Source organism: Oreochromis aureus, linkage group 8 (genome assembly GCF_013358895.1).
Source record: "Oreochromis aureus strain Israel breed Guangdong linkage group 8, ZZ_aureus, whole genome shotgun sequence".
In the NCBI taxonomy this organism is placed as follows: domain Eukaryota; kingdom Metazoa; phylum Chordata; class Actinopteri; order Cichliformes; family Cichlidae; genus Oreochromis; species Oreochromis aureus.
This window is the reverse complement of record NC_052949.1, coordinates 30,853,412-30,868,402: the sequence shown is the minus strand read 5'-3', so window position 1 is coordinate 30,868,402 and position 14,991 is coordinate 30,853,412. Positions and strand designations below refer to the sequence as shown.

At 42.7% G+C, this 14,991-nt stretch overlaps 1 protein-coding gene across 1 annotated transcript; it reads left to right on the top strand.

Moving 5' to 3' along the window:
- Window positions 1-12,971: 12,971 nt before the first annotated feature.
- On the top strand, window positions 12,972-14,624 carry LOC120441404. The gene is made up of 3 exons (XM_039616241.1): window positions 12,972-13,389; window positions 13,471-13,752; window positions 13,867-14,624. The coding sequence occupies exons 1-3, from the start codon at window positions 13,133-13,135 to the stop codon at window positions 13,967-13,969; spliced, it is 642 nt and encodes a 213-aa protein (XP_039472175.1). The 5' UTR covers window positions 12,972-13,132; the 3' UTR covers window positions 13,970-14,624.
- The last annotated feature ends 367 nt before the right edge of the window (window positions 14,625-14,991 follow it).

Here is a 14,991-nt window from a genome sequence, read left to right as displayed (position 1 = left end):
TAACGGTACACAGAGACATGATGAGGAGCATCAACAACAGAGCCGGGGTCATCTAAGCTCACAGCAGACAGTGCATAGCTTATTCATGATTATGTTTGAAATCATTGCCCGAGTGCTCTCGAGCCTATTATAACCAATACAAAAACATGAATATTCAATGTGAACTGCGTCTTTCCTCTGGATGGCTCACAGGACTTACTGGCTGATTGTGATACACGGCAGCTGACAATTAGTCCATTTGAGAGCGCCATAACCTGAAGTTTGTGTGCTGTGGCCTCAGACACAGCAGTAATTGGACATTACTCCGGAAAGGAAAGGCTAAAAGCTTCTCCGCCGCTCGTCGTGCTGACATCTTTCTTCTTTCTCACATCACATTCTTCTCCATTTCCCTGTGCTCCAGCAGCACGTCTTTAATTGTAACGACCTTTCTTAAAGTTTTAAAAGCAGTTCATAGAGAACTGGGCATCACTTTAAGCAACATAAAAAGAACCTCTTACAGCCCTGTGCTCTCTCTTTCTGTCTGTCTGTTCACAGCTAGAGTGAAATAAATCTACACTGGTCACAGTTTGTGCCCACTGAGCCTTTTTACCCTTTTCAGGGTGAAATATATTGTATTTGCAATTTCATGCATTTGTGTGTGTGTCAGTAAAACAGTTAGATCATCATTATGGTCTTTTGTCTTTAGTGACAGATGCTAGTGTTTATCTCTATTAATAATGTAAGGGCGCCTATAACAACTTGGCAGTTGCTTTGTGTTATCACCATTAAGGCCAAGCTTTAATTTTTAATGAGGAGCAAATAACCTCTTATAGTTCCCTTCTTACTAATGACTATGGGGTTGAATTCCACTAATTCCAGTCAGGCGTAATCAGCTCCCATCATTGCCATAGGTAGTTTGGATTAGTTTGCTGGGCCCGGGATTCATCATTAGTTAATCCCATTGTCTTGGATGAGTCCATACTATGTGGAGTGGAATGAAGGAAATAACATTTTTAGAAGATTTAAGCTCTGTGGCTGTGGCTCTGTGATTACCTGCACACTCTGGAGAGGTCACTAACTGTTACTGGACAGGCCATGGAGCTCCTTCTCTAACAGACTGATTCAGCTGCCACGAGGACACCAGGGCCCGTATCCCTAAAGAATCTTTGTGCAAAAAGTGGCTCCTAGCGGCCAAATTCTAAGAAAATTCTCAGAGTCATGACGTTTTCTTAGAATTTCCCCTAAAAGTGACACATTAATCCCAGTTATAGTTTTTTCTGAATGCTTAAACCCTAACTGTGATTCTTATAGCACAATTTCTAAAACTATTAATACTTATAGCAAAACCACTCACTGAGTTTGCAAAACTAATAGCACAAACACTGCTTTGTACTCAGTTTGCCATTTTGTAACACACACTTTGCAAAACTGTAGGCACAATTCACTGCACAACACTCTTTTTGCAGAACTGTAAACACAACTCACTGCTTACACTCAATTACCAAATTTCCAACACACTCCTAGCAAAGGTAAGCTGTCTATGTGGAGTACAATGGAAGGAGCAGCAAGAGTGAGAAGAGTGAGAATCGGAGGAGGCCGAGGAAGAGGACGTGGAGGTGAAGAAGTTGGAGGAAGAGGACGTGGAGGAGCAAGAAGAGGATGATGAGGAGGGAAAGAGGAAGGGTAAGAAGAGTAAGAAATAGAATAACTGATGACATCAGAGCTACAATAGTGGACCATGTCATCAACCATGGGATGACCCTGAGGGAAGCTGGCCAACGGGTTCAGCCTAAACTGAGCCGCTACACTGTGGCAGGCATCATTAGGACATTTCGAAATGAGAATCGGTAAGTACTTTGTAGCACTGCCATACTCTAATGAGAAACACAACAGTACCATACATGCAAAAATACTGAAATTGTTACTTTACAGAATTGCTAGACGTCCAGATGTTGGGGGCAGAGGCAGAATGTTCACTCCAGAGCAAGAGACCCATATAGTGAACATGGTGATTGCCAATAATGCAATAAGACTGCGCGAAATACAGCAGCGCATAATTGATAATGACACCATCTTTCAAAATATACACAGTGCAAGCATTTCTGCACTAAGTCGTGTACTTGCGCGCCACAGAATAAGAATGAAGCAAATTCCTTTCGAGAGAAACAGAACGTGTAAAGCAACTGCGATATGACTATGTGCAGGTAAGCTAGTGTCATTGGTTCTGAATGTGGAAGTGCATACTGTAGTGCTGTGCATGGGCCTGATGTGTTGCATTTGTTTTGTCTTGTCCAGAGAGCGATGGAACTAGAAGCAGATGCAATGGGACATGAGCTACTTTTTGTGGATGAGGCCGGTTTTAACCTCAGTAAAACCAGGAGACGTGGCAGGAACATTATTGGACACCGTGCCATCATCAATGTCCCAGGACAACGTGGTGGTAACATAACCATGTGTGCAGCTATAAGCCAAAATGGTGTTGTTCACCACCATGCAACCATAGGCCCATACAACACTGCACACATTATTGCATTCCTGGACACCTTGCATGACATGCTCACTGTTCAGAGACCAGAGCAGACCCGATATCTCATCATATGGGACAATGTTAGTTTCCATAGGGCTGCTTTGGTCCGCAACTGGTTTACAGATCACCCATCCTTCATGGCACTCAACCTCCCTCCATACTCTCCATTCTTAAATCCCATCGAGGAGTTCTTCTCTGCCTGGCGCTGGAAAGTGTACGACCGTCATCCTCATCAACAGGTAGCCCTTTTACAGGCAATGGAGGAGGCATGTGGAGACATTGACCAGGCATCATGTCAGGCCTGGATACGGCATTCAAGGAGATATTTTCCCCGGTGTCTTGGACTGGAGGATATCGCATGCGATGTGGACGAAATTTTGTGGCCGGACCCAGAAAAACGACATGATGTAGGCTGATTGTCTTTTTTTTTCCTTTTTTTGGTGAAATTCCTATTTTGTGTTGTGACTTTGTCTTGGTTTTGATGAGTGTGAATAAACACCAATACTTGAAGTTTGGATCCTTGTATGTTTACATGACACTATGACAAAAGTGTGACCTCAAATTGACATCTGTACACAGAGAATGCAAAAGCCAGATGTGTTTTGTATTCATATCATCAGTGTGCAGTTGGCGCATTGTGTGCTTAGTAGATGATGGCTTGTGTGTACTGTTTGATACGAAAACACCATTTTTACGAAGGTGTGAAGAGTTAATCTAGCTGTATTCGCTTTTGCAAGAGAACTACAATGTTTTGATAATTGGGTGACAGGTTTTCTTATTTGTGTGTAGAGTTTTGCAAAAATAGCCAATAGTTACAAAAAATGTGCTTAAGCAATCAGAAAAAACTGTAATATAAAAGCTATTCCTCAAGATTCCTAGAGCTTAAAAGGACTCCTAAGGCGAGATCTGCTAAGAGCAGGGAAGAGGACTTTTAGTGCCTTAGGAGTTCCCCTAAGAAGCTGCACAAAATGGCCAACAGAAGAGGCAGGAGAGATACCTTTATGTTTGTTCACCAACTGGGCCAGCAACAAACCTTGCTCCTCAGTCCAGTTCGGCTTGCGAGTCCTTTTTTTTCTCCATTTTCTGTGTTTGTAGGATATTTGTTAACAAGCCTTTATAAATAGACCAGCCAGCAATCACAGACATTGATAAAAGCTGAGCCGTGTTACCCTCGTTAAGACCACACTGGACTTGTAACGTTGTGATTTCTACTTCATTAGGGACAGCCCCTTGAGATAGGCCATGTTGTTTTCAATGGGGTCCATATGGGAGTGAAAGTACAAAATATGCCAGCTAGGATATTGATATGAGCAAATAAGACACGAATCATTATTTGAACAGGGTGTAATGAGTTTAAGTTTTCACATATTTTAGATTCTAATGATTCTAATGTTAGGGTTAACCCTAACCCCTACAGCTTACTATTCATTTTCCAGATATTTTCTTGAATGTGAAATATTATTTACAATTACAGTCAGCATAAGATTAGAGTGTATAATTATGTTTATTGATTTGAGGGTACATCCTTTGCTCATTCTCACCAAAAGCTCATTTCCATCAAACTTGTAGGCTCAACCAATCACGGCTTTTGAATTGATGACTCATACCTAGCAACGGGGTCAACCACACCTCCTCACTAAGATAGGATTTTCCATCCATTCCTTGCTCAGAGTTCACTGAAAATGTTCTGGAATCACTTCTAAGCTAAAACTCCTGGCAAGGAATTTTTAGGTTAAGTTAGGAGCTCTCTGAGAGGATTCTCAGAATCTTTAGGGATACGGGCCCAGATCATAATACTATATATTATTATTATTAGCTCTATTATAGCTTTAAGGTATGCTTTTTTCAAACCTCTTTCTTTGACTCAGCTCTGGCTGATTTTTGGGGCATTTTGTGGGCCCCTGTATGTGTCGAGCTGGGTGCAGCCTCATTTACTTCCTGTGTAGAGTTTGTTCAGACTCTTTGACCTCAGCCTGAGGTAAATGGACTGAATCCTTATTAACCTTTATTAATCCCAGAGCAAATTATGTATTTGACGGGTTCTTATAAAGCACTTCTCTACTCCACCTGAACATTCGAAGGATCTTATAAAAGATATTTCATTCATACAAGCATTTTTTTCTGAGCTTTCCATTAAACATTCACACACATTCACACTCCAGTGGATGCATCATATTAGATATTTGGCATGCAGACTGGAGCAGCCGGGGAACGAACCCCCAACCGTCTAATTAGTAGCTGCTCTGCTCTACAGTTACTCAGCAGGTAGAATGTGGTTGCTGGTTTACCCACAGTGACTCATGTGCTAAGCTATCATGTTTTGTTCAGCCATGTTGGATGACGGTTGTTGGCGATGTTCTCACTGAATGTTATATGTGTGCGTTGCCCACACGTCTACTCCTTCACCCAAAGGAGACAATTCTACAGATTATTATTATCATTATGTTTAAAAATAAGCATTCAGTATCATGGTATGCATATTTTTCAGTATGTACTATGGAACTGTCATATCTGTCACTGTCTAATAGAAAATATGTAACAAATATAAAACATAGCATTCCAGTGCAGGTTAGATTACTTTCCCCAAAGCTTCCATTAACCTCTGAGCAGTAAAAGAGCTCTGATGAATTGTTTCATTTTGAGAAGCAAAGTCTGATGAAGCTTCACAGGAGCAGCCGTCACCACACAGATTTCAAAAGCTTTACATAGTAATACAATAGTATATACACCATAGAATCTGGGTTCCATAACAAAAAAAGAGATGTTTGGTCTCAGAACAGGTCAAAACAGAAACTGTGTCAAACTTTTGAAAGGAGCAGCAGTTTGATTGCAGACCTGCAAGACCTGCACCTGTGCCATGACTAGTTCTGCACAGTTGTGTGCGGTGCTGGTATAAAGTGATCACTGAGTCATACCACACAGTTGGGGGAGTCCAATAGTTGTTTCTGCTTATTTAAGAAAAATTGACATCTCAGATGGTCGTCTAATCTCCTGTTACCAATCTGAAGGGTTCCCTGAATGCCATCTCATCCACAGCTAGTGACACAGCCTTACTGTAGCATATCACTCACAGTGATAAGTTCTCTAGTTTATGCTGTTTTCAGTTTCACAGTCGACAATCAGTCCCTGAAAACCTGTCACCGTGTCTCTGCAGGTGCCATACACAAAACAGACTAATGTTGAAGATGATAGACAAATTGGTGAAATCAATGAAATTTAAAAGAATCAAACAAATGTGTGCGCATCTCACTGAGGCACACACAACTTCCCAGTTAGCTGCTGTGTCAGTGTGACTGGGCCCAGTCAGAAGCCTGCTGATGAACACTGATGGAAGCAGAACCAGGCCAAACTGGGACAGAGACGATTGAGGAAGTGGACGTGTTTGATTGTGGTGCAGAGCGCTTTATTTACTACATTCTACACTTCAGCCCTTTGCATTTGCTCTTTGTTCTTATCAAACACAAAAATCTTAGTCACCGCACATAATGAAGCCATTTTGAAACACTCTGGCGTGTGTGTGCAACAAGCGAGGCTGCTGATGAACCTCCTCGACTCTACATTTCCACTGATCTAAGCTGGTTGTCATTGATCTTTCCTGCTCCGATTAGATTGATATCGATGTGCCAGTAGCACAGATGGCCACACCTACAGCCAGGGTCATGCTTCAGAACCTAAAATTGAATCGAAATACTAATACATTTTTTATGATCGAACAGCATGGAGGTTTGGAGCCGAGCAGCAAGTTGCAGAGAATATACCGGTTAGCATTAGGAATGAGAGCTTAGTGCCAGCAGTTAGGAGTGTGCACAACAACACTCACGAACATTCACGAACAATCACAGACAAGCGTTTGGATGTTCATCACCCAAACACTGCAACACAACCTCACCTGACCGAGGGTTTGATCCCAGGCAAAAAAGAAGACATTACAGTATATTTCAAATGTCTCTGAATAAATAAGAACTGCTCTTCCATGTTTTCAGAGCTATTCTTCACCCAAACTCTCAAGTTCCTCCCTTTCAACAACCCGCCTGTCTGCTGATAAACAACATAGTGAGAGGAAATATGTACAAGCTAATGTTTTTGAGAAAAAGGCCAATATAACTAGCTGTAAATAATATTTTGTTGAAGCTATTGCTAAATAATAGATACCAACAAGCTTGGCAGGGCTGAAGCACCCACTTCTTTTTTATGTTGCTGAGGGGATGGGAAAATAGCCGAAAACGGAGGCGGGGTGGGGTCGAGAAGTGAAAACAAGAAAGAAAAAAGGTGGATGGATAGATAGGTAGCTAGATAAAGAGAAAGAGGCAAAGAGTGTGCAGTGGCGTGGCGGATGCAGGCAGAATTAAAGAGGCTTTTTTGTGGCGTTTAATATCCATTCATTGGCTGGACTGCTGACACAGTGAGAGCACTGCGTTCACGATTTATAGCCACTTCTAATGGGCATGCCCAGAACCAAAGGACTGCAGTCAGCACATTCTCCCCCTGTGCACACACAGACACACTTGCAAAGACAGCCAGCTGCACCCCCCCACACACACACACACACACTGTGGTAGCTGTGCAGTAGATTGTATCAGTTAACTCACTAATCTTGGAACATACAGATCATTTGACTCAGTGTAACAGACACACAGGCACACTGACCTGGCCAAGTGGGGGTCTCCATGTACGGCCAAATGGTCAGAGAGAAGAGGCGTTCACTGCCCTGTTAGATAAGCAGAAAAACAGAGAAAAGGCTTAGCCATAGCAACACATTTTAACATATCTTATAGCAAACATACGCGTGGCACAAACATGACTCACAAGGCTGATGTTGGAACCTGATGTTCCTCTAATGTCAGACAGCACAGCTGCAGCAGCACTTTGAAAGGAGATGAAATCTTTTCTCTTTGTGTGTGTGTGTGTGTGTGTATTCAACATTACACACACAAAAATACGCAAACACACATCAGATGGTAATTTAGTATACCTGAGTAATACTGAACAAGTATGAGACAGGGTATCTTGTGTCCAGTGTTTTTATACTTACTGGGATGGATTAAGCTGGGTTAAGTATTCCCAGAACTCACTGTATTAGTTTTCTCTAAAACATCTCAGTTTCACAGATTTTATTCTCCTTGTTGTGGCAGAACTGTTACTTTCATTGAAGAATGGGATCGTGGTGCCTGCGGCGAGACTTAAAGGATGGAGGAGGTTCAAGCTGTCTCTCGTCTGTTGTAATGGCGAACGTTCGGTCACTATCAAATAAAATTGAGGAGCCTGGAGTCAGAGGGAATATTGGGAATGTGGCTTGATGTGCTTCATAGAGTCAGGGATGCACCAGGAAATTCCCTACGACAATGCATCTGTGGAAAGCTTCCACACTGTTCGGGCTGACAGGGACAGCACTGCGAATGGTGAGTAGAAAGGACGGGGCAGGCTTGCTGCTCTTGTTAACAACCGGTGGTGTAACCCTGCTGACATAACAATCAAAGAACAGATTTGCTGTCTGGACATTGAATCGTGCGCTGTTGGCTGTTTTATTTGCCCAGGAAATGTATGCCTGTGATCTTGGTGGTTGTCTGTGTTCCTCCCTCTGCTAACCCCACAGGTGCATGTGACATTATCCACTCTGCCATAGCCTGGTTACAAACAATGTCACCTTGGACACAACAGTGCCAACATGGTCTGTCCCACCAGGGGGAGAGAATTTTAGACCTACTGCATGCTAAAGTGAAGGACCCACACAGTTCCTCCTACCTCCGCCCACTGGGTAGGTCAAGTCACAACCTGATTCACCTCACCCCCCGTTATGTGCCTATTGTGAAGAGGGAGCCTGTGAGCATTAGGAGATGGTCGGAGGAGGCCGTGGTGGAACTACAGGGTTGGGAGGCACTCTATGAGCCTCACGGTGAGGACATGAGTGGGCTTACTGAGTGTATCAGTGATTAGATAACCTTCTGCACCAACTCCATTGTTCCAGTTCGGACTGTCCATTGTTACCAAAATAATAACCTATGGGTGACTAAGGACATCATAGCGCCTTCAGAGGGGGCAATAGAGAGGAGGTGAGAACGGTTCAGGTGTTATTGAAGGGCAAGATCAGTGAGGCAAAGGATAATTATGATATACCTTTATTAGTCCCACAAAGGGAAATTTCACAAGGCTGCCGACCTATTGCACGCAATGGCGGCGCCATCTTACCCTCCGACCATACATACATTACACAAAAACATCACATGGGGAAGACAGGTCAGAGAGGTATAACAATAGAAAATGCACCACATGAGGAAAGATAAGGAGAAAAAAAATAACTCCTATAAGAGAAAGCTAGAGTCGAAACTTCAGCAGAACAGCATGAGAGGTGTGGAGTGGCATGAAGACCATCACTGGATTCAGGCGATCCAACAGCAGGGCAGCTGGGGGCGGTGAGGACAGACCTAATGAGTTGAATGTGTTTTTCAGCAGATTCAACACTGCAGGTAATGCTCACCCCCCCTATTAACTTACCTGTAGTCAGCCTCCAATCCACAGCTACTCCACTGCATCTCTCTCCACTTTGCACCATAGCCTCCTGTGAAGGTCCTGACATTTGCCACTCAGGCAAGTCTGCCCCCAGTTTTGTGGCGTCTTTCAGAAATCATTCTGCCTGGGTCTGCAGAGGGTCCAAGTGCTGTGGAAGACATCACGCCTCGTCCCTGTATCAAAGACACCACATCCCAGTGGCCCCCAGGATTACAGACCTGGGGCACTGACTTCTCACGTCATGAAGACCCTGGAAAGACTCATCATTAGATTCGACCTATAGTCAGGCCACATCAGAGTCCCCTTCAGTTTCGTTACTAGTGCCACCGTAGAGTTGAGGACACCATCAACCATCATTTACCTTCTCAATCATCTACGTCCATCTGGACCAGCCGGCAAGCACTGTGAGTGTCATGTTTTTTTTACTTTTCCAGTGCATTCAACACCATCAGGCCGACCCTCCTGGGTGATAAGCTGACAGCGATGCAGATGGATGCTTCTCTGGTGTCCTGGATTGTTGATTACCTGACAGGAAGACCACAATATGTGTGTCTTCAACGTTGTGTGTCTGACAAGGTGATCAGCAACATAGGGGCACCACAAGGGACTGTCCTCTCCCCTTTCCTCTTCACCCTCTACACCCTCACCCACAGTACAGAGAGTTTCTGATGACTCTGCGGTGGTTGGATGCATCAGTGAGGGTGATGAGATGGAGTACCAGGCTGTGGTCGACTCCTTTGTCAAGCGGTCAGAGCAGAATCATCTGCAGCTCAATGTGGGAAAGACCAAGGAAGTGATTGTAGACTTTATAAGGAACCAAGAAACCTTCGACCCCTGTTTTAATTCAGGGGGTTGATGTGGACGTTGTGGAGGAGTATAAATACCTCGGAGTACACAGTAAACTGAACTGGACTTGACTTTGGTATCGGAGAGGCAGATTTGTCCAAGATAAGGACAATGCTGGACAATACCCACCCTATATTACATGCAGGCTAGCCACAGGAAAACCTTCAGTGAGAGACTGAGATTACCCAACTGTCCCATTGAATGACAGGAAATGATTCAATTCAATTCAATTCAATTCAATTTTATTTATATAGCGCCATCTGTGGATATTTTTTTGGAATTTCTCTCAGCAATAACAAAGTTTTATGTTTGATAACATGGGCATCTTAATTTCAACCATACATATTTTAGTTTTGTGTGACATGCTTCTTCTACCCCACTGCAATCTGGAAATATTAAATATTTAGGTATCAATGTCTCTCCTAAGTTTGCAGAGGTAACTAAATTAATCCACATCCCACTTTTAAGGAAAGTAGCAGATGAGCTGGCTAGATGGAAATCTCTATGATCAATGGGAATATCAGTCATGGGAAGTCCCCCCCACCCCGCCCCCACCCCCCTCGTGCATCCTTTCTTAGCAGTGAGCTATCACAAATTGCAATTAATCATGTTGTATAATTTCTTTTAATTCTCCTCCTTGTTGATCAGTTGGTGGTCTGTCTAATAAATTCTGTAAATGGTTCCTTTTAAAGCCAGAAGAGAGTCTGAGTGATTGGTTGATTTTTCAGATCTCATAAACTCAAATTCTATACATAAAAACATATCAAATGCTTAAAATGGAAAATATAGCATTTTAAGAAAAATTATTCGGGGACAGAGAATCTGGAGAAATCTGTGTGTGCAAAGGACGAGGCTGAAAACCGTTACTGGACGTCCATGATAGAAATCGGTGCATGGTTTCGGGAAATCCTCCAGAAGTCAGTGCTTGAACACAGCTCACTCTAGCATTCACAAATCAGGTTACAGCTCCATCAAGCAAAGGTTGAAACTGGGGTGCCCGTGTTCTCAAACAGTAAACTTGGTTATTGCTGAAAGAAATTCCCAAAAATATCCACAGGCGGGAATGTAATCTCATTTGGGTAATTTCAGTCTCTCACTGAAGGTTTTCCTGTGGCTAGCCTTTCTGTGTGGATTAGCATAGGTTCTCTCCAGGTACTCTGGGTGAATCTGAATGGCTGTCTGTGTGTGTGTGTTAGTCCTGCGACAGACTGCGATCCGTCCAGGGTGTACCCCACCTCTCACTCTATGACAGCTGAGACTCCAGCCCCCCGTGACCCCGATAAGACAGTGGAGTGTTTTAGGCTACGTCCACACTAGCCCAGATAGATTTGAAAACAGTGTTTTCGTCTGAAAACACTCCGAGTCCACACTAGTATTTTCAGTCATTTTCACAGTTGTGCATCCACATTGAAACGGATGAAAGCGCTTACGTTCCAGTACTGCACATTTGTGAAACGCAAGAAGATTCGGCCTGCCTCATTTCTGTCTGCCGCTCATTTACTTTCTGGCTCTGTGAAACGTCGCAGCAAAATGTGGAGGAAAAGCACCGAGTTTTTTACATGGATTAATGACTAATGAGGTGGAGTTGTTGCTGCGAGTAACACAAAAGTACAAAGTTGCAAAAGCGAGTGAGAATTAAAGAATTTGAAGAAAAACTATCTGGAGCATGTACAGACTGATATTAATCTTTAATAGGGCTGTCAAAACTGAGAGCAAACATAACAGCTGCTGTGTAATGCTCTCCGCTATCTTAGTTAATTGGTCACATGGTCACATGACTAAAATGTGTCATCGTTTTCGAAAAGCCAACAGGGTTCACTGTCCACACTGCCACGCGAAAACGGCCAACTGCCACTTGTTTCTCTCCGGCCCATAGTTCTCATTAAACACTGACTACAGTACTTCTGCTGTTCAATAGTTCAGGAGATTTCATGGTAATTGTTCTGAAATCATGCTGTGCACATACTACCTGATGATGCTGCTACTAATAACTAATTTATCCTGCATTGTTTCTCCTTTTGATAGACTTTTTCAGACACCACAATGTTTGTGTAATTTCCAGATCATTTTGCTTTATCCTAATATTCCCTAATTACCTTATAGTTGCAAAAAGCTGTCAGCTATAATCAGCAAGTCTGACTGGATTCCACCAATTTTCAGGCAGCACTTATCTCACCATGGTGTAAATGACTCCTCCTGCTGATCTAGGTATATCCATGGGGTTTACCAGATGGCAAATGAAGCTCCACTGCAGGACTGCGATAAGAGATCAGGGACTGCTCCCATACTTGGGTAATATTTGATGGGATGAGCTGTGGTTAAAACCTTGGGATGTCATTGTACTTCTCCATAGAGAGGGCATTAAAGAAGGGAGAGTATCGAAATGCCACTGAGCTGGCGGAGCACAATGGCAATGTGCATACTTCAAACCAAACTAACAGACAAGGACAATTTAGCTGAAAATGAGTGAAGAAAAAAAGGACTTATTTTATGCAGTGGTAAAATTGGATTGGGACATGCTGCTAAAGGACTGGGTGGTGAAAATAAGCAAAGTACACATTTTGTCTATCATACTGGAACGTGCACACAGAAAATGTTCTGTGACATTTAACGAAAACACCAACTGTGTTTTTTCAAAGAACGTTTATCTTAAATGATGCTGAGAAGACAGACGCTCAACCCCTCACCATCTTCTCCATCAAATGTATGTCTCCTGTGAAAATTATATTAATTTTGCAATGTTTCCTGGTTACATGTACACCTGTACACCTGTACACCTGTATCTGACCATTAAAAACATTTACAGTTTTTTACAGACGCTAGGACACATTTCGCAATACTTAGGTCACTTTTGCAAAACTCCTCACACAGTGAGCACAACAGAAGTCTATGTGGGCTAAACTGAGGATCAGTTATCATTGTTTTGGCACAAAATGCATTCAATGACTACATCTCTCAAATTTCATGAATTATTTTCTCACTCAGACACAACAACTGCCAAAAATCTTTGTACGTACAGGACATTTTGCATGTACTTACATACTGTTTTCAAAACTGTTAAACTTATGGTCAAAACAATAACATAACGCAAAACTGAATAAGACAGCAAAATTCAACAGCAATATTTTATTGAAACATATTTTAAATCTAAAAATGCAGTTTAACCAGCCACAGCTGATTCTCATTGTAGATGAACATCTACACAGGTGTTACTCCTTCAATTTCATTACAAAAGGAGACAACTGCTGAATAGGTTTGTTTTGTGATGTAAACATGGACCCAGCCAGAAATGGAGAAGTAGCTGAAAGAGGAAGAAGAGTGGCTGGGAGGGGGCGAGGAATACGTATGCGTGGTGGAAGAAGAATAAGAGGAAGATCAAGAGCTGTAGTCGCAGATGAGATCAGAGCTACTGTAATTGATCATGTAGTAAATCATGGTCACTCGATGAGAGAGGCTGGTCAGAGAGTGCAGCCAAATCTGCAACGCTCTACAGTGGCATCTATTGTTAGAGTTTTCCGGCAAACCAACAGGTAACTTGTATTCTGCAAGGGCATTTGCACATTTCAGACGTAAATAAGCTTTTGTGTAATTGTTGTTGGATTTCTGCTTAGGACTCAACGGTTACCTCACACAGGAGGGAGAGGACGGATGTTCACTGATGTGCAGGAAACTGCCATTGTTGATATGGTCATCAGAAACAATGGGATAAAACTCACTGAAATTAGACACAGAGTCTTGGCAGACAACGTTACTTTCGGAAATATTCACAGTGTAAGCATAACAACAATTTCTAGAGTCCTGAAAAAACATCAGGTCAAGATGAAACAGTTGCACACTGTGCCTTTTAGAGGAACTCTGAACATGTCAAGCAACTCAGGAACCAGTATGTCCAGGTAAGATCACAATAAAATACAGATCTGTTTTTGAACAAAACCAAACACACACAAAGACAATTTTTACAAATTTACTACTGTAACAGCTTATGTTGCCTTGTGGATTTATGTTAGAGAGTCATGGAGATTGAAGGCAGGCAAACACACCACATTTTCATCTTTGTGGATGAGGCAGGTTTCAATCTGGCCAAAGCACGGCGACGAGGGAGGAATGTGATTGGGAAGAGAGCCACAGTGAATGTCCCGGGCCAGAGGGGTGCCAACATCACAATGTGCGCAGCAATATCCACTGATGGACTGCTGTTACACAGACCACTAATTGGGCCATACAACACTGAACGGCTCCTTGCGTTCCTGCATGATCTCTATGGAAGGGTTGTGCTAGGTGAGGAAAGGGATGCGGAGAGAAGGAATCAGCCAACATTTATAATTGTATGGGACAATGTGGCATTTCATCACTCCCGTGCAGTCACTGAGTGGTTTGCAGCCCATCCCAGAATGGAGTCTCTTTTCCTCCCACCTTACTCTCCATTCCTCAACCCCATAGAGGAATTCTTTTCCTCATGGCGGTGGAAGGTTTACGACCATCATGATCAAATGTCCCTCCTGGATGCAATGAATGCTGGATGCCTGGAGATATCAGCAGGAGATTGCCAGGGATGGATCAGGCATGCCAGAAGATTCTTTCCTAGGTGTATTGCCCTAGATGACATAAGATGTGATGTGGATGAGAACCTGTGGCCAAATGGAGAAGACCGAGTAGATTAGCATTACTATTGTATGTGTATCAGTGGATGGTGTGTATACAAATTCTTGTATTTTGGGATTACTTAGTGCAAAAAAATAAGAATACATAAACAAATATTAACGAATTCTGCATGATGTCTGATTCATTCCAGTAACATATATTGAAATTATGAACAGAGATGTGTCCTTGTTTTACACAAGAAAACACTGTAATGCTACATGTTGTTAGTGTTTTTTAGGTCATTGTTTTGTGGGTGACAAAGTGTGTTTGTCGGCTGTCAACCTTTGCTAGTGTTCTGGAAGAATGAGTTTATTTGAGACCTGAATAAAGTGTTTAGGTAGTTCTAGTGCATTTTGAATGTGAAATGAACTGCTTTGCCAAGCTGAGGGTCAGTTAGGAGAATTGTGTGAAGAGTTTTGCAAAAGTGACCTAAGTATTGAGAAATGTGTCCTAGCGGCTGTAAAAAAACTGTAATGATGAGCACAAGTTAG